General features: G+C 36.9%; 1 protein-coding gene across 1 annotated transcript in view; it reads right to left on the bottom strand.

The window, feature by feature from the left end:
- LOC123529404 (HMG box-containing protein 1-like) overlaps positions 1–21687 on the bottom strand; it is a 99564-nt gene that overhangs the window by 20391 nt on the left and 57486 nt on the right. Inside the window, exon 12 of the mRNA XM_045309732.2 lies at positions 669–811. Within this exon, the coding sequence (XP_045165667.2) occupies positions 670–811 (142 nt within the window). The 3' untranslated portion in view covers position 669. The remainder of the gene's footprint in view (positions 1–668; positions 812–21687) is intronic.

The raw sequence follows: 21687 nt of genomic DNA, 5'->3' as shown, positions 1-21687 counted from the left end.
AATTTACTGACTGAATAGCGAACAGTGCAGACCATGATCAGACTGCACGGATGTGCAGGTTGATCTTGGTCTGCACTGGTCGCAAAGGCATAATCATTTGCCACCAGCAGGCTAAGAGTTAATTACACAGAAAGATGTATCTTAAACAGAATCAATTAGTCACCTTTTTTTCCATCTTGCTTACAAGATACAAACTTAATCCAACACTTGAAACAAAGCAAATTAACATTAGACTGTGGTAACGGAAATGTGGTTTTGAGATTTTTCTATATTTAGCTCAGGTGACTTCTTTGTGCACCTGAGCAGAACCATATGAAAACTTTGGTATAGAACAAACCAAGGAATTTCTGAGTTTTATCAACTTCTGTTAACTGGTTAAGAAATGTTATTTAAAGAAACATGTGCGTGGATGGACAAAGTTATGGGATATCCCACGAGTATGTCCTATATCAAAATGATGGTGTATGATCCCAATTGCTCCCCAGCACTTTGCGCAGCCCGAATGAGCAAAAATTTGTGAGTTCATGAATTGTGTAAACAGTGACCTTAAGCTGAATATTCGCACGGGTACCTAAAGCCAATGAAGGATTTTCATTTGTCATTCCTGATGTTACTTTATATATACACAATGCTCCAAAATGTATTTTAAAAGCCATCTTATATTATACCCTAAGACTGTTTCTTTCTCTTCCAACAATCAGGATGTATTTTCTTCTGTTTCTCGGCCAACCATCGTGCCTTCTCCTCGTACACACGCTTTCTGTCCGACGAGAGAGCTTGCCACTGCTCGCCTAACATCACACTAATCGCTCTACAGGAATCAATAAATAGAATCTTAGTCTCCAAATTATTTTATAATCTAACCATCTAAAATACAATTAAAAATTAAATTCAATTTCTCTTGTGCATTTTTAAGGGTATAAACCACATTGGAACTTACTGAAATAATACAGTTCCTTATTTTTATTTTAAGTATTGTTAAATCCACTTAAAAAGTCATACAGTTGTGTCAATTCAATTTTCCTCTTTACCATTATAAAATTAGCTACAATTTAATGCTTTTTTTGATATTGGTATCCAATTTTGAAACAATTTTTGGAACAATGCCATTTTGTTAATATTTCTGTGACTGATGTCAGACTGCACATGCTTGCAGAAAGGGTCATCATTACACTAATGCTGTTTATATGAAAATGAACACTTTTTCTTTTCCATATAAAATATTATGTGAAGGTAAATATTACCTTTTAAGATAAAGAAAATAATTAACATGTAACATACAGTGCTTAAAAGCAAAACCAGTAATAACACTCATAACCAAAACACAAGGAGAAATTTTAAAAAAATATTGCAATTTATGCTAAAAGATTTTTTTGATAAAGAAATAAAAATACTGAAATACTGTGTTCACTGTGTCTTCTGTAAATCAAGTGCAGGGTTCATGACATGTACTGCTTTTAATTAAGACAGCACCTTGAATGTCACTAGTTAATTTTTGACAATTCTCATTATATTTTGTCTAATAACAGAAAGAAAGGTAAACATTTACCCTAGACTGGAAAGTCATAGATAATTCACGCCTTTTTAAAATCATACCTAATACAAGACCCCACTAAATTTCTGCTATTTACTGTTAATTGGCATTAAATGAGTTTCCGAGATTATCAACACCTGTGGGAATCTGATGGAGCTTCCATGTTACCACTGATTATGTCAGTTTTCTATAAATAGCCTAACTGAAATGAAAATGAGGCACTGCTGCTAAATATTTGCCAATACTAGTAGATCATTTGGTCTGCATTAATACAACATACCTTACAATACTAGTAGATCCCTTGGTCTGCATTAATACGACATATCTTACAATACTAGTAGATCGCTCGGTCTGCATTAATACGACATATCTTACAATACTAGTAGATCCCTCGGTCTGCATTAATACGACATATCTTACAATACTAGTAGATCGCTTGGTCTGCATTAATACGACATATCTTACAATACTAGTAGATCGCTCGGTCTGCATTAATACGACATATCTTACAATACAAGTAGATCGCTCGGTCTGCATTAATACGACATATCTTACAATACTAGTAGATCGCTCGGTCTGCATTAATACGACATATCTTACAATACTAGTAGATCGCTCGGTCTGCATTTTAATACGACATATCTTACAATACTAGTAGATCCCTGGGTCTGCATTAATACGACATATCTTACAATACTAGTAGATCGCTCGGTCTGCATTTTAATACGACATATCTTACAATACTAGTAGATCCCTGGGTCTGCATTAATACGACATATCTTACAATACTAGTAGATCACTTGGTCTGCATTAATACGACATATCTTACAATACTAGTAGATCGCTCGGTCTGCATTTTAATACGACATATCTTACAATACTAGTAGATCCCTGGGTCTGCATTAATACGACGTATCTTACAATACTAGTAGATCACTTGGTCTGCATTTAAACGACATATCTTACAATACAAGTAGATCACTTGGTCTGCATTAATACAACATATCTTACAATACTAGTAGATCACTTGGTCTGCATTAATACGACATATCTTACAATACTAGTAGATCGCTCGGTCTGCATTTTAATACGACATATCTTACAATACAAGTAGATCACTTGGTCTGCATTAATACGACATATCTTACAATCCTAGTAGATCACTTGGTCTGCATTAATACGACATATCTTACAATACTGGTAGATCACTTGGTCTGCATTTTAATACAACATATCTTACAATCCTAGTAGATCACTTGGTCTGCATTAATACGACATATCTTACAATACTAGTAGATCACTTGGTCTGCATTTTAATACAACATATCTTATAATACTAGTAGATCACTCGGTCTGCATTAATACGACATATCTTACAATACTAGTAGATCACTCGGTCTGCATTAATACGACATATCTTACAATACTAGTAGATCACTCGGTCTGCATTAATACGACATATCTTACAATACTAGTAGATCACTCGGTCTGCATTAATACGACATATCTTACAATACTAGTAGATCACTCGGTCTGCATTAATACGACATATCTTACAATACTAGTAGATCACTCGGTCTGCATTAATACGACATATCTTACAATACTAGTAGATCACTCGGTCTGCATTAATACAACATACCTTACAATACTAGTAGATCACTCGGTCTGCATTAATACGACATAGTAGATCACTCGGTCTGCATTAATACGACATATCTTACAATACTAGTAGATCACTTGGTCTGCATCAATACAACATATCTCACAATACTAGTAGATCACTTGGTCTGCATTAATACAACATATCTTACAATCCTAGTAGATCACTTGGTCTGCATTAATACCACATATCTTACAATACTAGTAGATCACTTGGTCTGCATTAATACAACATATCTTACAATCCTAGTAGATCACTTGGTCTGCATTAATACCACATATCTTACAATACTAGTAGATCACTTGGTCTGCATTAATACAACATATCTTACAATACTAGCAGATCACTTGGTCTGCATTAATACAACATATCTTACAATCCTAGTAGATCACTTGGTCTGCATTAATACCACATATCTTACAATACTAGTAGATCACTTGGTCTGCATTAATACAACATATCTTACAATACTAGCAGATCAACATATCTTACAATACTAGCAGATCACTTGGTCTGCATTAATACAACATATCTTACAATACTAGCAGATCACTTGGTCTGCATTAATACAACATATCTTACAATACTAGCAGATCAACATATCTTACAATACTAGCAGATCAACATATCTTACAATACTAGCAGATCACTTGGTCTGCATTAATACAACATATCTTACAATACTAGTAGACCCCTTGGTCTGCATTAATACGACATATCTTACAATACTAGTAGATCACTCGGTCTGCATTAATACGACATATCTTACAATACTAGTAGATCACTCGGTCTGCATTAATACGACATATCTTACAATACTAGTAGATCACTCGGTCTGCATTAATACGACATATCTTACAATACTAGTAGATCACTCGGTCTGCATTAATACGACATATCTTACAATACTAGTAGATCACTCGGTCTGCATTAATACGACATATCTTACAATACTAGTAGATCACTCGGTCTGCATTAATACGACATATCTTACAATACTAGTAGATCACTCGGTCTGCATTAATACGACATATCTTACAATACTAGTAGATCACTCGGTCTGCATTAATACGACATATCTTACAATACTAGTAGATCACTCGGTCTGCATTAATACGACATATCTTACAATACTAGTAGATCACTCGGTCTGCATTAATACGACATATCTTACAATACTAGTAGATCACTCGGTCTGCATTAATACGACATATCTTACAATACTAGTAGATCACTCGGTCTGCATTAATACGACATATCTTACAATACTAGTAGATCACTCGGTCTGCATTAATACGACATATCTTACAATACTAGTAGATCACTCGGTCTGCATTAATACAACATATCTTACAATACTAGCAGATCAACATATCTTACAATACTAGCAGATCACTTGGTCTGCATTAATACAACATATCTTACAATACTAGTAGATCACTTGGTCTGCATTAATACAACATATCTTACAATACTAGCAGATCAACATATCTTACAATACTAGTAGATCACTGTCTTGGTCTGCATTAATACGACATATCTTACAATACTAGTAGATCAGTTGGTCTGCATTAATACGACATATCTTACAATACTAGTAGATCACTTGGTCTGCATTGATACAACATATCTTAGGCCACACCAAACTGATTACCTGTTTCGTCAGATTTCCCGCACCAATTTGACGGGAAATGAAAAAAAAAAATTTAATTTTTTTTCGACCGCCCGCACCGGGCGTATTTCTTGCGCTGGGTCGAAATCAGTAGGAACGGAAAAAAAAAAGTGGAAATTCGGAAGTTTAAACGCACCTTGCTTGTAATTTATCGGAGCAACGGAAGAACATGTTCTCTAATACAGTCACCGATCCGACTACGTAGTCTCCCTACCGCACAGAAGTGATACCTACCCCGGTAGTATGAGTTTATTCGATTAAATTTTGTTATATTCGATCACTTTAAAATCGGGCATAACAAAATGGCAGCCCCCTATGTCTTTTTTTTTATCTCATGCCAAGATGACGAACGGCAGGTATTTTCAGCAACAGCTGTTGAGATTTCCCCGGGCTGCAGTTTTACAGAGATGTTAGCGCTGCTGCGCTATACAATAAGATGAATCTTTCTGCAAATACAGTTGTGTAAAACCCGCCGGGGTTATGTGTGTTTCTCAAACGCAGGTTTTTGTTTTTGTTGATTGTTCTACAATTCTTTATTTGGTTTGAGTGAAGGGCCTCCCTGGCCGAGTGGTTAAAGTCGCTGACTTCAAATCACTTGCCCCTCATCGATGTGGGTTCGAGCCTCACTGGGGGCGTTGAATTCTTCATGTGAGGAAGCCATCCAGCTGGCTTACGGAAGGTCGGTGGTTCTACCCAGGTGCCTGCTCATGATGAAATAATGCACGGAGGGGCACCTGGGGTCTTCCTCCATTAAATCTGGAAAGTCGCCATATGACCTATCATGTGTCGATGCGACGTTAAATCCAAAAAAAAAAAGTTGGTTTGAGTGATATTAAAGATTGTACATGACAATACATCAGGAATTCTAGACATTTGCTTATATGTCTCTCAAAAGTGTCAACATTTATTTTTGTTTACTTTGTATAGTCAATCTCTCAAAGTGCTGGATTTTCATTTGATTTCTGACAGTAAAACCCAGTCTGCAGACACTTGGCACCGAATAGTACAACCTCAGGTTCAGTAGAGTGCTATGTTATCTGCATTTGTAATAGATACATGTTGTCCAGCACTTCAAGGGTTAAAAGGTCTAATGTCACGAGCAGAGAAAATTGTTAAGTGATATGGGATAAATAAGACATTTCAGAATAATAAAAGCGCTGATATATTTCTTACTTTTTATTGTATGCATCACACATTAAACATTCAATACTCCAAAGACAATGCTGTCTGAATGTTACTTCACACACATTTGTTTTTCCGGCTTATGAATAGAAATACACTTGATTTGGTGATAAACATGACACAAGTGACTATTCATTTTTTAAAATTTTATTTCATCGCTCTTCGCTCGCCTCAATAAATGATGATTTGAAAAAAACAAAATTTTTTTTTTTTCGCTCGCTCACCCCAAATATTTTTGAAAAAAATCCGAAGAACAAGACATCAATTTGGTGTGGCCTTACAATACTAGTAGATCGCTTGGTCTGCATTAATACGACATATCTTACAATACTAGTAGATCGCTCGGTCTGCATTAATACGACATATCTTACAATACTAGTAGATCGCTGGGTCTGCATTAATACGACATATCTTACAATACTAGTAGATCGCTCGGTCTGCATTAATACGACATATCTTACAATACTAGTAGATCGCTGGGTCTGCATTAATACGACATATCTTACAATACTAGTAGATCGCTGGGTCTGCATTAATACGACATATCTTACAATACTAGTAGATCGCTGGGTCTGCATTTTAATACGACATATCTTACAATACTAGTAGATCGCTCGGTCTGCATTTTAATACGACATATCTTACAATACTAGTAGATCGCTCGGTCTGCATTTTAATACGACATATCTTACAATACTAGTAGATCGCTCGGTCTGCATTTTAATACGACATATCTTACAATACTAGTAGATCGCTCGGTCTGCATTTTAATACGACATATCTTACAATACTAGTAGATCGCTCGGTCTGCATTTTAATACGACATATCTTACAATACTAGTAGATCGCTCGGTCTGCATTTTAATACGACATATCTTACAATACTAGTAGATCGCTCGGTCTGCATTTTAATACGACATATCTTACAATACTAGTAGATCGCTCGGTCTGCATCAATACGACATATCTTACAATACTAGTAGATCGCTGGGTCTGCATCAATACGACATATCTTACAATACTAGTAGATCGCTGGGTCTGCATCAATACGACATATCTTACAATACTAGTAGATCACTCGGTCTGCATCAATACGACATATCTTACAATACTAGTAGATCACTGGGTCTGCATCAATACGACATATCTTACAATACTAGTTTGTTTGTTTGTTTTTGGGTTTAACGCCATTTTTCAACAGTATTTCAGTCATGTAACGGCGGGCAGTTAACCTAACCAGTGTTCCTGGGTTCTGTACCAGTACAAACCTGTTCTCCGCAAGTAACTGCCAACTTCCCCACATGAATTATCAGAGGTGGAGGACTAATGATTTCAGACACAATGTCGTTTATCAAATAGTCACGGAGAACATACGCCCCGCCCGAGGATCGAACTCGCGACCCCGCGATCCGTAGACCAACGCTCTTACCTACTGAGCTAAGCGGGCGGGCTTACAATACTAGTAGATCGCTCGGTCTGCATTAATACGACATATCTTACAATACTAGTAGATCGCTCGGTCTGCATTAATACGACATATCTTACAATACTAGTAGATCGCTCGGTCTGCATTAATACGACATATCTTACAATACTAGTAGATCCCTGGGTCTGCATTAATACGACATATCTTACAATACTAGTAGATCCCTGGGTCTGCATTAATACGACATATCTTACAATACTAGTAGATCGCTCGGTCTGCATTTTAATACGACATATCTTACAATACTAGTAGATCGCTCGGTCTGCATTTTAATACGACATATCTTACAATACTAGTAGATCGCTCGGTCTGCATTTTAATACGACATATCTTACAATACTAGTAGATCGCTCGGTCTGCATTTTAATACGACATATCTTACAATACTAGTAGATCGCTCGGTCTGCATTTTAATACGACATATCTTACAATACTAGTAGATCGCTCGGTCTGCATTTTAATACGACATATCTTACAATACTAGTAGATCGCTCGGTCTGCATTTTAATACGACATATCTTACAATACTAGTAGATCACTCGGTCTGCATTAATACGACATATCTTACAATACTAGTAGATCACTCGGTCTGCATTAATACGACATATCTTACAATACTAGTAGATCACTCGGTCTGCATCAATACGACATATCTTACAATACTAGTAGATCACTCGGTCTGCATCAATACGACATATCTTACAATACTAGTAGATCACTCGGTCTGCATCAATACGACGTATCTTACAATACTAGTAGATCACTCGGTCTGCATCAATACGACATATCTTACAATACTAGTAGATCACTCGGTCTGCATCAATACGACATATCTTACAATACTAGTAGATCACTCGGTCTGCATCAATACGACATATCTTACAATACTAGTAGATTACTCGGTCTGCATCAATACGACATATCTTACAATACTTGTAGATCACTAAGTCTTGGTCTGCATCAATACAACATACCTTACAATACTAGTAGATCACTTGGTCTGCATTAATACAACATATCTTACAATACTAGTAGATCACTCGGTCTGCATTAATACGACATATCTTACAATACTAGTAGATCACTCGGTCTGCATTAATACGACATATCTTACAATACTAGTAGATCACTCGGTCTGCATTAATACGACATATCTTACAATACTAGCAGATCACTCGGTCTGCATTAATACAACATATCTTACAATACTAATAGATCACTTGGTCTGCATTAATACAACATATCTTACAATACTAGTAGATCACTAAGTCTTGGTCTGCATTAATACAACATATCTTACAATACTTGTAGATCACTAAGTCTTGGTCTGCATCAATACAACATACCTTACAATACTAGTAGATCACTTGGTCTGCATTAATACGACATATCTTACAATACTAGTAGATCACTTGGTCTGCATTAATACGACATATCTTACAATACTAGTAGATCACTTGGTCTGCATTAATACGACATATCTTACAATACTAGTAGATCACTTGGTCTGCATTAATACGACATACCTTACAATACTAGTAGATCACTCGGTCTGCATTAATACGACATATCTTACAATACTAGTAGATCACTCGGTCTGCATTAATACGACATATCTTACAATACTAGTAGATCGCTTGGTCTGCATTAATACGACATATCTTACAATACTAGTAGATCGCTCGGTCTGCATTAATACGACATATCTTACAATACTAGTAGATCACTTGGTCTGCATTAATACGACATATCTTACAATACTAGTAGATCACTAAGTCTTGGTCTGCATTAAAACAACATATCTTACAATCTAACACCTATAAAGCACATTCAAGTTCATTATGGCATATTTAACAGTTGTTACCACTTGCTGGAAAAGGATGTACAAATGGACCAGAAATACTTGGATACCTCAGTAAGTACACAATCCTGATCAGTCTTTTCCATGAGAATTCCATTTCTATTCTTAGTGATGTATTACTGATTTCAAAGGTTATCATTTTTTATCATACACCTGTATATTTTGCGTGTAATATACATGGTGTTGCAGTCAGAAAGTGTGTTTCTCCTGGCTGTCAATTTTCCAAAAGAAAAAGTGATCTTGTCACACTGGATTCCAAGGCAACATTTGCCCTCCTCATGTCACTTACTTTTAATATCCAAAAATCCTCAAAACAAGGAAGTTATGTATAATGTAGGATGTTTCATGAAATTTAGAAAATACCGTGCTGTAAAAACTTTTTTCCCTAGACATTCAGCTTTGGGTGTACACGTACAATGTGCCAAGTACTGCCTGTTAGTCTAGCATACAACAGGCTTTGAGTATTCATATTCCATGGGTGTGTAAATGTACAATACAACAGGCTTTGAGTATTCATATTCCATGGGTTTGTAAATGTACAATTAAACAGGCTTTGAGTATTCATATTCCATGGGTGTGTAAATGTAAAATACAACAGGCTTTGAGTATTCATATTCCATGGGTGTGTAATACTGTATTAGTCTACTATACAACAAACCATGACATGCATTTACTGTGGGTGCTTTCCTGAATTTGTGAACTATACAATGTTCAGACAATAGGCATGCATATACCACTGATGCAGTATTGCATGTAATAGTGAACCATACACCAGACAACTGGCATGCATATACTATTGGTGAAGCACTGCATGCATTACTGAACCATACAACAGGCAATTGGTATGCATATACCACTGGTGCAGTACTGCATGCATTACTGAACCATACAACAGGCAATTGGTATGCATATACCACTGGTGCAGTACTGTATTAGGGAACCATACAACAGGCAGTTGGTATGCATATACCATTGGTGCAGTACTGCATGCATTACTGAACCATACAACAGGCAACTGGTATGCACATACCATTGGTGAAGCACTGCATGCATTACTGAACCATACAACAGGCAATTGGTATGCATATACCACTGGTGCAGTACTGTATTAGGGAACCATACAACAGGCAGTTGGTATGTACATACCACTAGTGAAGCACTGCATGCATTACTGAACCATACAACAGGCAATTGGTATGCATATACCACTGGTGCAGTACTGTATTAGGGAACCATACAACAGGCAGTTGGTATGCATATACCATTGGTGCAGTACTGCATGCATTACTGAACCATACAACAGGCAACTGGTATGCACATACCATTGGTGAAGCACTGCATGCATTACTGAACCATACAACAGGCAATTGGTATGCATATACCACTGGTGCAGTACTGTATTAGGGAACCATACAACAGGCAGTTGGTATGTACATACCACTAGTGAAGCACTGCATGCATTACTGAACCATACAACAGGCAATTGGTATGCATATACCACTGGTGCAGTACTGTATTAGGGAACCATACAACAGGCAATTGGTATGTACATAACATTGGTGAAGTACTGCACGCATTACTGAACCATACAACAGGCAATTGGTATGCATATACCATTGGTGCAGTACTGTACTAGGGAACCATATATCAGACAATTGGCATGCATATACCATTAGTACAACACTATTAGGGAACCACATAACAGGCAACTGGTATGTACATAACATTGGTGAAGTACTGCAAGTATTACTGAACCATACAACTGGCCATCGGTATGCATATACCACTGGTACATACTGTATTAGGGAACCTTTCATCAGACAATCGGCATTCATATACCTTTGGTACAATACTGTATTAGTGAACTTTAGTGAACAATACAACATTCAATGGGTGGAATACTGTATTAGTCTACCATACACCAAGCCATGACATGTATTTACTGTGGGTGATTTCCTGAATTTGTGAATTATACAATGTTCAGACAATAGGCATGCATATACCACTGTTGCAGTATTGCATGTATATGTGAACCATACACCAGACAGTTGGCATGCATATACCATTGGAACAACACTATATCAGTGAACCACATAACAGGCAATTGGTATGAACATAACATTGGTGAAGTACTGCATGCATTACTGAACCATACAACAGGTAATTGGTATGCATATACCACTGGTGCAGTACTGTATTAGAGAACCATACATCAGACAATTGGCATGCATATACCATTAGTACAACACTGTATTAGTGAACCACACAACAGGCAATTGGTATGCACATACCATTGGTGAAGTACTGCATGCACAACTGAACCATACAACTGCTAAAATATTGGTATGCATATACCACTGATGCAGTACTGTATTAAGGTACCATTCATCAGACAATTGGCATGCATATACAATTGGTGCAATAGTGTATTAGTCAACCTTAGTGAACAATACAACAGGCTTTGGGTTAATTTAATGGGTGGAATACTGTATTAGTCTAGCATACAACAAGCAATGACTTGCATTTACTGAGGGTGCTTTTCTGAATTTGTGAATTATACAACAGGCAATAGGTATGCATATACCACTGGTGCATTACTGTATTAGGGAACATCAGGCAAATGGTATGCATACACCATTGTTGCAGTACTATTTGTTATACTGAACCATAACACAGTCTTTGGGTATGCACACTATATACTGTTATAGTGAACAATATGACATACTATGCAATACTGTTACTGTAACAGTAAATTATGCAACAGGCTTTAAGTTCAAACTTAGGCCCTTTTTGTGCAAATTTTTTACTAAGTCAAGGGCCATAACTCTTGTCTCGCTGTGTGAGATCCAAATTAAAACCACTGCTGCACAATGAATAACAATCCTGTGAGGTTTGATGACTCTGGGTCAAATACTTTTTCAATTATGCATGACACAAATCTGGATGGACAGAAAGATGGATAGACAGACAAGGGCAACTCTTAAGTGTCCCCCCCCCACCAAACAAAATGGGGGGAGGGGCACAAAAATGTCTTAGAAATAGAAGTGTGACCGACACCCTCAGAATACATCTGCTTAACAGCTTAAGAATATAGTCTTAAACAGAACAAATGGTAAAGCTGCATTCTGACTGACTGTATTTGAGTTCAACCTAAAACAGAACCAATGGTAAAGTTGCATTCTGACTGACTGCATTTGAGTACAATGTTAAACAGAACCAATGATAAAGCTGCATTCCGACTGAATTCATTTAAGTACAATCTTAAACAGAACCAATGGAAAATCTGCATTCTGACTGAGTACAATCTTAAACAGGATTAATAATAAGACTGGGTTTTAATTGCTATTATTTTTCTTTATTCAGGGCCTCTGCTGTTGATTGCCAATGTCGCTATTTGCGATGATTTTAATAATTTGGCGCTAAATTTTGCGAACTGGCAAAAATAAGTGGTGCATAGTTTTTTTGGGTCGATTATGTTTTTTTTCGTAATGATATAAGCGGGTCAAGAATTGGTTCTCGATACACGTTTACCTCAAGCGCTGGTTGCGAAAAAAATCGATAACCAGTCTGGGCGGTGTTTGTCAATTCGGCTATTGATGTCGGTTGACACTTTGAGAAGGTAATTGCGTAAGTATGTGTGAAAGCATAATTAATCAGTTACAAGAACATCTGCAAATTCGTATATTTGAAGTGTGTCGAGGATTCACCAAAATTAAGGACAATTACAGCGTACTTTATGAGTTTGGATTTCTACAAAAAGGCCGACATGTATGTTAGTGACATGCAGATGTATGAAGAATTTTTAATTAGTACGAAAACTACATTAAGTTTGTTATTGTTTGCAAACATTTCAGATAATTTTATAATTCGTCAATTAACCTAAAAGATTTTACTGACGGGTGTGAAAACAAACAAGAGGGTCATGATGACCCTGGATCGCTCACCTGAGTAATATGAGCTACATGTTTCAAATGTCAAACTGGTGAAAAAGTATTAAGAAAGTCAGTAGGTCACATTCATGGTCAATGAAATTCAGTTTTATGATTTGTGTGTAAAACTGTGTATGTCATCAAAATTTCAAGGCTGCATCTTAAACAAGAGGACCATGATGGTCCTGAATCGCTCCCCTGTCTCCACATGACCCAATTTTCAAGAAGATCCATTGAAAAATATGGCTTCTAGAGAGGTCACAGGGTTTTTCTATTATCTGACCTAATGACTTAGTTTTTAAAGGCACATGACCCAGTTTTGAACTTGACCTAGATATTATCAAGGCGAACATTCTCACCAATTTTCATGAAGATCTCATGAAGAGTATGGCCTCTAGAGAGGTCACAAGGTTTTTCTATTTTTATACCTACTGACCTAGTTTTGACCACACATGACCCAGTTTCAAACTTTATCTAGATATCATCAAGGTGAACATTCAGACAAATTTTCATGAAGATCCATTGAAAAATATGGCCTCTAGAGTGGTCAAAAGGTTTTACTATTTTTAGACCTACTGACCTAGTTTTTGACCACAGTTGACCCAGTTTCGAATTTGACCTAGATATCATCAAGATGAATATTCAGACCAACTTTCATATAGATCCTATGAAAAATATGGCCTCTAGAGAGGTCACAACGTTTTTATATTATTTGACCTACTGACCTAGTTTTTGAAGGCACGTGACCCAGTTTCGAACTTGACCTAGATATCATCAAGGTGAACATTCTGACCAATTTTCATGAAAATCCATTGAAAAGTATGGCCTCTAAAGAGGTCACAATGTTTTTCTATTTTTAGACCTACTGACCTAGTTTTTGATCACAGTTGACCCAGTTTCAAACTTAACCTAGATATCATAAAGATGAACATTCAGACCAACTTTCATACAGATCACATGAAAAATATGGCCTCTAGAGAGGTCACAAGGTTTTTCTATTATTTGACCTACTGACCTAGTTTTCAAAGGCACATGACCCAGTTTCAAATCTGACCTAGATATCATCAAGGTGAACATTCTGATCAATTTTCATGAAGATCCATTAAAAAGTACGGCCTCTAGAGAGGTCACAAGGTTTTTATATTTTTAGATCTACTGACCTAGTTTTTGACCGCACGTGACCCAGTTTCGAAAATGACCTAGATATCATCAAGATGAACATCCTGACAAATTTTCATGAAAATCCATTGAAAAATATGGCCTCTAGAGAAGTCACAAGGTTTTTTTATTATTTGACCTACTGACCTAGTTTTTGAAGGCACGTGACCCAGTTTCAAACCTGACCTAGATATCATCAAGGTGAACATTCTGACTAACTTTGATGAAGATCCATTGAAAAGTATAGCCTCTAGAGAGGTCAGAAGGTTTTTCTATTTTTAGATCTACTGACCTAGTTTTTGACCACAGGTGACCCAGTTTCGAACTTGACCTAGATATCATCAAGATGAACATTCCGACCAACTTTCATAAAGATCCCATGAAAAATGTGACCTCTAGAGAGGTCACAAGCAAAAGTTTACGCACGGACGGACGACGGATCACAAAAGCTCACACTGTCACTTTGTGACATGTGAGCTAAAAACAAGAAAGTAGGTCAGTAGGTCAAGGTCACAGTCAAGTGACATCATATCATTTGGGGTCATCAGGTAATTATAATTAAACAGTCTTGGAAAAATAGGATCAGATGATTTTTTTAAGTATTTTTCCTATATAACTCATATAATAACTAAGTGACCCCAGGGCGGGGCCTTTTTTAACCCCAGGGGCATAATTTGAACAATTTTGGTAGAGGACTACTAGACAATGCATCATACCAAATATCAAAAGCCTATGTTGTATGGTTTCAGACAAGAAGATTTTCAAAGCTTTTTCCTATATAAGTCTATACAAAACTTGGGACCCCCAGGGCAGGGCCTCTTTTCACCCAAGGGGAACAATTTGAACAATTTTGGTTGAGGACCATAAGACACTGCTACAAACCAAATATCAAAGGTCTAAGTGTTGTGGTTTCAGACAAGAAGATTTTTAAACTTTTTTCTTATATAAGTCTATGTAAAACTTGGGACTCCCAGGGCGGGACCATATTTGAACCTAGGGGGATAATTTGAAAAATCTTGGTAGAGGACCACTAGATGATGCTACATACCAAATATCAAAGCCCTAGGCCATGTGGTTTTGTACTAGAAGATTTTCAAAGTTTTCCCTATATAAGTCTATATAAACCATGTGACCCCCGGGGCGGGGCCATATTTGACCCTAGGGGAATAATTTGAACAGTCTTGGTAGAGGACCACTAGATGATGCTACATACCAAATATCAAAGCCCTAGGCCATGTGGTTTTGTACAAGAAGATTTTTAATGTTTTTCCTTTCAGTTGCCATACTGGATTCCTCCAGCGTACATCCTGTGTACTATGTAGTCCACAGCATGTACGCAGCAAGTAGTAGGCGGCACAGCTCATTTGCATGTCGAAATAGCCTGTCCTGAATCGCTCACCTGTTCCCACATGACCCAGTTTTGAGTATGATGTCGTTTTTTCTATTATCTGACATAGTGACCTAGTTTTTGAGCTCATGTGACCCAGTTTTGAACTTGACCTAGATATCATCAAGATAAAAAATGCTGACCAATTTTCATGAAGATCCATTGAAAAATATGGCCTCTAGAGAGGTCACAAGGTTTTTCTATTATTTGACCTACTGACCTAGTTTTTGACCGCAGTTGACCCAGTTTCAAATTTGACCTAGAAATCATCAAGATGAACATTCAGACCAACTTTCATACAGATCCCATGAAAAATATGGCCTCTAGAGGTCACAAGGTTTTTTTATTATTTGACCTCCTGACCTAGTTTTTGACAGCACGTGACCAAGTTTCAAACTTGACCTAGATATCATCAAGGTGAAAATTCTGACAAATTTTCATGAAGATCCATTCAAAAGTATGGCCTCTAGAGAGGTCACAAGGTTTTTCTATTTTTAGACCTACTGACCTAGTTTTTGACCGCAGTTGACCCAGTTTTGAACTTGATCTAGACATCATCAAGATGAACACCCAGATCAGCTTTCATACAGATTCCATAAAAAATATGGCCTCTAGAGAGGTCACAAGGTTTTTTTATTATTTGACCTACTGACCTAGTTTTTGTTGGCACGTGACCCAGTTTCAAATCTGATCTAGATATCATCAAGATGAACATTCTAACCAATTTTCATGAAGATCCATTCAAAAGTATGGCATCTAGAGAGGTCATAAGGTTTTTCTATTTTTAGACCTACTGACCTAGTTTTTGACCGCAGTTGACCCAGTTTCAAATTTGACCTAGATATTATCAAATGAACATTCAGATCAACTTTCATACAGATCCCATGAAAAATATGGCCTCTAGAGAGGTCACAAGGTTTTTCTATTATTTGACCTACTGACCTAGTCTTTGTCGGCATGTGACCCAGTTTGGAACTTGACCTAGATATCATCAAGGTGAACATTCTGACTAACTTTCATGAAGATCCTTTGAAAAATATTGCCTCTGGAGAGGTCACAAGGTTTTTCAATTTTGAGACCTACTGACCTAGTTTTGGACCGCACGTGACCCAGTTTTGAACTTGACCTAGATATCATCAAGATGAACATTCTGACCAACTTTCATAAAGATCCCATGAAAAATGTGACCTTTAGAGTGGTCACAAGCAAAAGTTTACGGACGCACGGACGGACGACGGACGCTGCGCGATCACAAAAGCTCACCTTGTCACTTTGTGACAGGTGAGCTAAAAATGCAAAGGTGTGTACCTACAGCCAGTAGGGATGCGAATTTACCTTACACAGTTACACATCAGCCTTAAGTACAAAATTTTAATGCACAAAACAAATAAATGCTACATTTATGTGTACTTTAGTTCAAACAGTATTTTTATTCAAATATGCCTAACATGATACAACATTGCTACAGATAACATAAGGATTATGAAAAAAAGTTACAGTGTAACTTACCGTGTCCTTCTCCTATGTGCACTTTAGATTATAGTTACCACTGTTGTTAATCAAAATACAAGCTACTAGTGCTGCTTTAAAAAAAAATACTTACTGTCTGAAAATTCTGTAATATCAGACTATATAAGATAAAGAAGGTATATTTTAAGACATTAATTTTCTTTACCATAAAGCAGCACTTCTAGCTTTTTTAATGTATTTTTTTTAACTTTATTTATAGGTCATAGTTGGCAGATTTGAAATGTGATGGTCACACTAATTACGAACATTCAACTTCAATTGAAGAATTCCAGAGTTGTATAGTCGGGGAACTTGAAGACCAGTTAATCAACAAAATCACTTCCAGTGTGAAGTTCAGCCTGATGTTTGACGAGAGCACCAATGTGTCAGGGCAAAACTCTGGATCAATATATACTAAGGTCATGGAGATGTTGAAGGTCAAAGGTATAAGTGTGTCCAATCTTTGTGGTGTTAGCACATATGGTGCAGCAGTTATGATTGGTCACAAGTCTGGTGTAGTTACAAGGTTAAAGAGAGAGGTACCCGGTTTTTGGCCACTCATTGCATTGCCCACAGGTTAGCGTTAAGTTGTTGTACTGGTGCTGATGCTATCCCTTACATGGTCAAAGTGCAAGAGGTCATCAACAGTGTTTACAAGTATTTTCACGATTCCCCTAAAAATATGGCCATGCTTGAAGCTGTTCAGTCTCTAACTCCAGGTCAAAGTAAGAGGTTTAAGGAGGTATTTCATACTCGATGGCTCAGTTTTCAAGGATCAGTGTCTGCCATGGTCACCAACTTTTCTAATTTGATTTCTGTCTTTCTTGAGGAGAATTCAGTAAAGGCACTGAGCCTACACAAGTCACTTACCTGCTTCAAGTTTCTGTATGTTGTGCATTTTCTTTGTGATGTATCAGAAGCAGGACCTTGATTTCACAGAGGTTACTCCTTTGCTCAGGTCAGTTACTGATTGTGTCAATGACTTGCAGATCAAAAAAAATGGTCAGAAGCTCACAGAATTTCTTGATCAGGTCCCTTCTGAGCCCCAGGTTGATGCTGATGGTCTGGTCACTTTCCAGTTCTAAGGTCACACTACTAGGGACAGTTCTAAGCAGAGAGATGAGGCAGTCAAAGTTTGTGACCAGTTTGTAACTGGTCTGGTCAAAAGTTTAAATGTCCGGTTTTCTGATAATGAGGATTATTCAGTTCTGACTGCTCTCAGTAATTTCTTTAATCCACCAGTCAGTAAAGCCTGCAAAGGTACTGACACAGATGTGGTCAACGAATACCTTGCCACTGTCGGGGTGGAAGGTTGCAAGGATGAATGCTTCTTAAATTTTGCCCATGCAAGCCATGACAATGGCAATAAATCGGTCAAATCCACATGGACATGGCAAATCTTGCACTAAGAAATAAAGATGTGTACCCAGCTGCTTCTGAGGCAGCTGGGAGGTTACTTGTGGCCCCTGTTTCCACTGCTGAATGTGAACGGGGATTCAGCAAGCAAAACCTCATCAAAACTTGCTTGAGAAACTCTCTAGCAATGACAGCTCTGAACAACCTGATGAGGATTTCAGTTGATAAGCCAGATTTATCTGACTTTGATTTTGGATGTGCTTTTAAGAAATGGAAAGTTCTGAAGACTAGGAGAATCTTAATGCAATATCAATGTTCTAGGAATGCAGCATATATAACAATGTTGTGAGATAAACTGTTCAACAGATTTTTATGGTGTTAAATGTTGATAATTTAAGACAGTATAAATTATACTCATGATAGTTTAAGTTATCCTAGTGTAATGTGTTCTTGGACTGCAGCCTATATAACAAGAAATGTTGTGTGATAAATTGATTGACAGATTTTTATGGTGTAAAATGTTAATAAAAGACAGTATGGATTATACTACATGATAGTTAAAGTTATATTCAACATTAAATAAAGAAACAAGAAATGTTGAGTGATAAACTGATTGACTGATTTTTATGGTGTAAATAAGACAGTAGATTCTATAGAATTATACTACATGATAGTTTAAGTGTATTCAACATTAAATATAGAAACTGAATTTTTCTTTGTTTTTACTTTTACAATTATTTAATACACTTTATGATCATTCCTAATGTAATTAGAATCTATTCACAATAATTTAAAATTTCCATATGCTCACTAAGACAACCAAATGAGAGAAATAAAAGTGGCTCAGAGATTTGGCTCAAAAGTGGCTCTTAAGTGACTCCAACTTTTTCAAATTGGCGAAAAGGTTGGCAACAAGTATGAAAAACCCAGAGGAGGCCCTGTAATTGTATCTAAGCTTCTCAGAGATTTATTACTAAAGCACCATCAATTAATGCTATTAGTACAATTAATGTTTTGTTGGGTTTAACGTCGCACCAACACAATTATAGGCCATATGGCGACTTTCCAGCTTTGATGGTGGAGGAAGACCCCAGGTGCCCCTCCGTGCATTATTTCATCATGAGCGGGCACCCTGGTAGAACCACTGACCTTCTGTATGGCAGCTGGATGGCTTCCTCACATGAAGAATTCAATGCCCTGAGTGAGACTCAAACCCACATTGATGAGGGGCAAGTGATTTGATGTTAGCGACCTTAATCACTCGGCCACGGAGGCCCCCCATCTTAACTCAAGACTTTTAAATTTTTTATACACTGTACTCAAAGAAATATAAACATTGTTCACCTGACCTATAACTTTGTACCTTGCTACCTACCAATTTTGGTGAAAATTTTGCAGTTCGTGTGAAGAAGTTCTTTAAATGTATTGTTGATTTTTATCTCTGGCAGCCGCAAAATGAAGTCAAGGGAAACCATTTAATAAGCTTGAATGACAGGTAGACCAAATCTGATGAAGATCCATGAATGTATTTCTATCGTTAGCTCTAGTGGCTCCTGTAAGGGGCTAGTGTCTCCTTTTGAAAAATATTGGGAGATGATGCAACAGACCAAGTTTGATGAAAATCAAATATAAGAAGTTGTTTAAATGTATTTATGTGTGAATATTGCCAAATTTTAAAACCTGTTTACCTTCTCCATAACAATCTCTTATATGCAGTTTTTAAAGTGTAAAAATTTCCTCAGAATGATATTTTAAATATGGACAACCTATATTTGTCAGAAATGGTGAACACATTTATCCAAAGAAATTACAAACAAAGCTTATAGCTACTATTAGGAAACATAATTTTTTTACTTAACGATATCATACGGCGTCTAGTACGGTCTATCGGTATTTATATCAAAGTTATTTGTTTAGCAAGAGCTTTCTCAAAGTCAGAGGATACCAATTTTAGAAATCTTTATATGAAAAAAAGACTACTGCTATCATAAACTACCAAAGGCTTTATTAAAATTTTACTATAGATTGTCTGAAGTTTTAAAGAAATACAACAAAAATCTTAAAATCCTTCCTAAACATGATCTTACATACCGTATAATCTAGGAAGACATAGTTTATAAACTACAGAAAATTAGATATAATGCTTATTTTAATTAAATATTTGTAAAATCCATCAGAAAATTCATTAAAAGAGGATACAATGCAAAATGCATGTTTGGTAAATGACCCCTCTACAATTAGTCACTAACTTTCCTACTTCATAGTGCAATAACTACTCTAGTGTGAGACTCGTTGCAAGCTGCTTTTCTCCTAACTTCTACAAAAACGAACGGAGGGTGTGGACTTTTGTCTTGAAACTAGCTTAGTGGTGCTCTTGAAAGTTATGCTCTCGGTGCTCTGACTGACACAAGGTATTGAATACTCTAGTGTAACGATATCTTGGATTCACCTTGTTTACATGATTCACTTTATACAGTCTGGTATTTTGTCACTAATGTTACAGCTTATCTCAGCAGGTGATTATTTTATTTATAGTAATTATACCATCTTGTATAACTAGTTGAAAATAGGGTAAGTGTGAGGTTAGCATGCCCTAAATGCATTACATTTTAATTCCTCCTGAGCCCTTTATACAAGTTCATGATGTTTCCACCATAGCGTCCCTATTTTCAACTTGCTTGATGGCTGTTTTGCTTTATATGTTATGCTCCGTGGCCGAGTGGTTAAGGTCGCTGACTTCAAATCACTTGCCCCTCATCGCTGTGGGTTCGAGCCTCACTTGGGGCTTTGAATTCTTCATGTGAGGAAGCCATCCAGCTGGCTTACGGAAGGTCAGTGGTTCTACCCAGGTTCCCGCTCATGATGAAATAATGCACGGAGCAGCACCTGGGGTCTTCCCGCATCATAACAGCTGGAAAGTCGCCATATGACCTATAATTGTGTCGGTGCG

Source organism: Mercenaria mercenaria, chromosome 13 (genome assembly GCF_021730395.1).
Source record: "Mercenaria mercenaria strain notata chromosome 13, MADL_Memer_1, whole genome shotgun sequence".
In the NCBI taxonomy this organism is placed as follows: Eukaryota; Metazoa; Mollusca; class Bivalvia; order Venerida; family Veneridae; genus Mercenaria; species Mercenaria mercenaria.
This window is presented reverse-complemented; position numbering and strand designations above follow the sequence as displayed.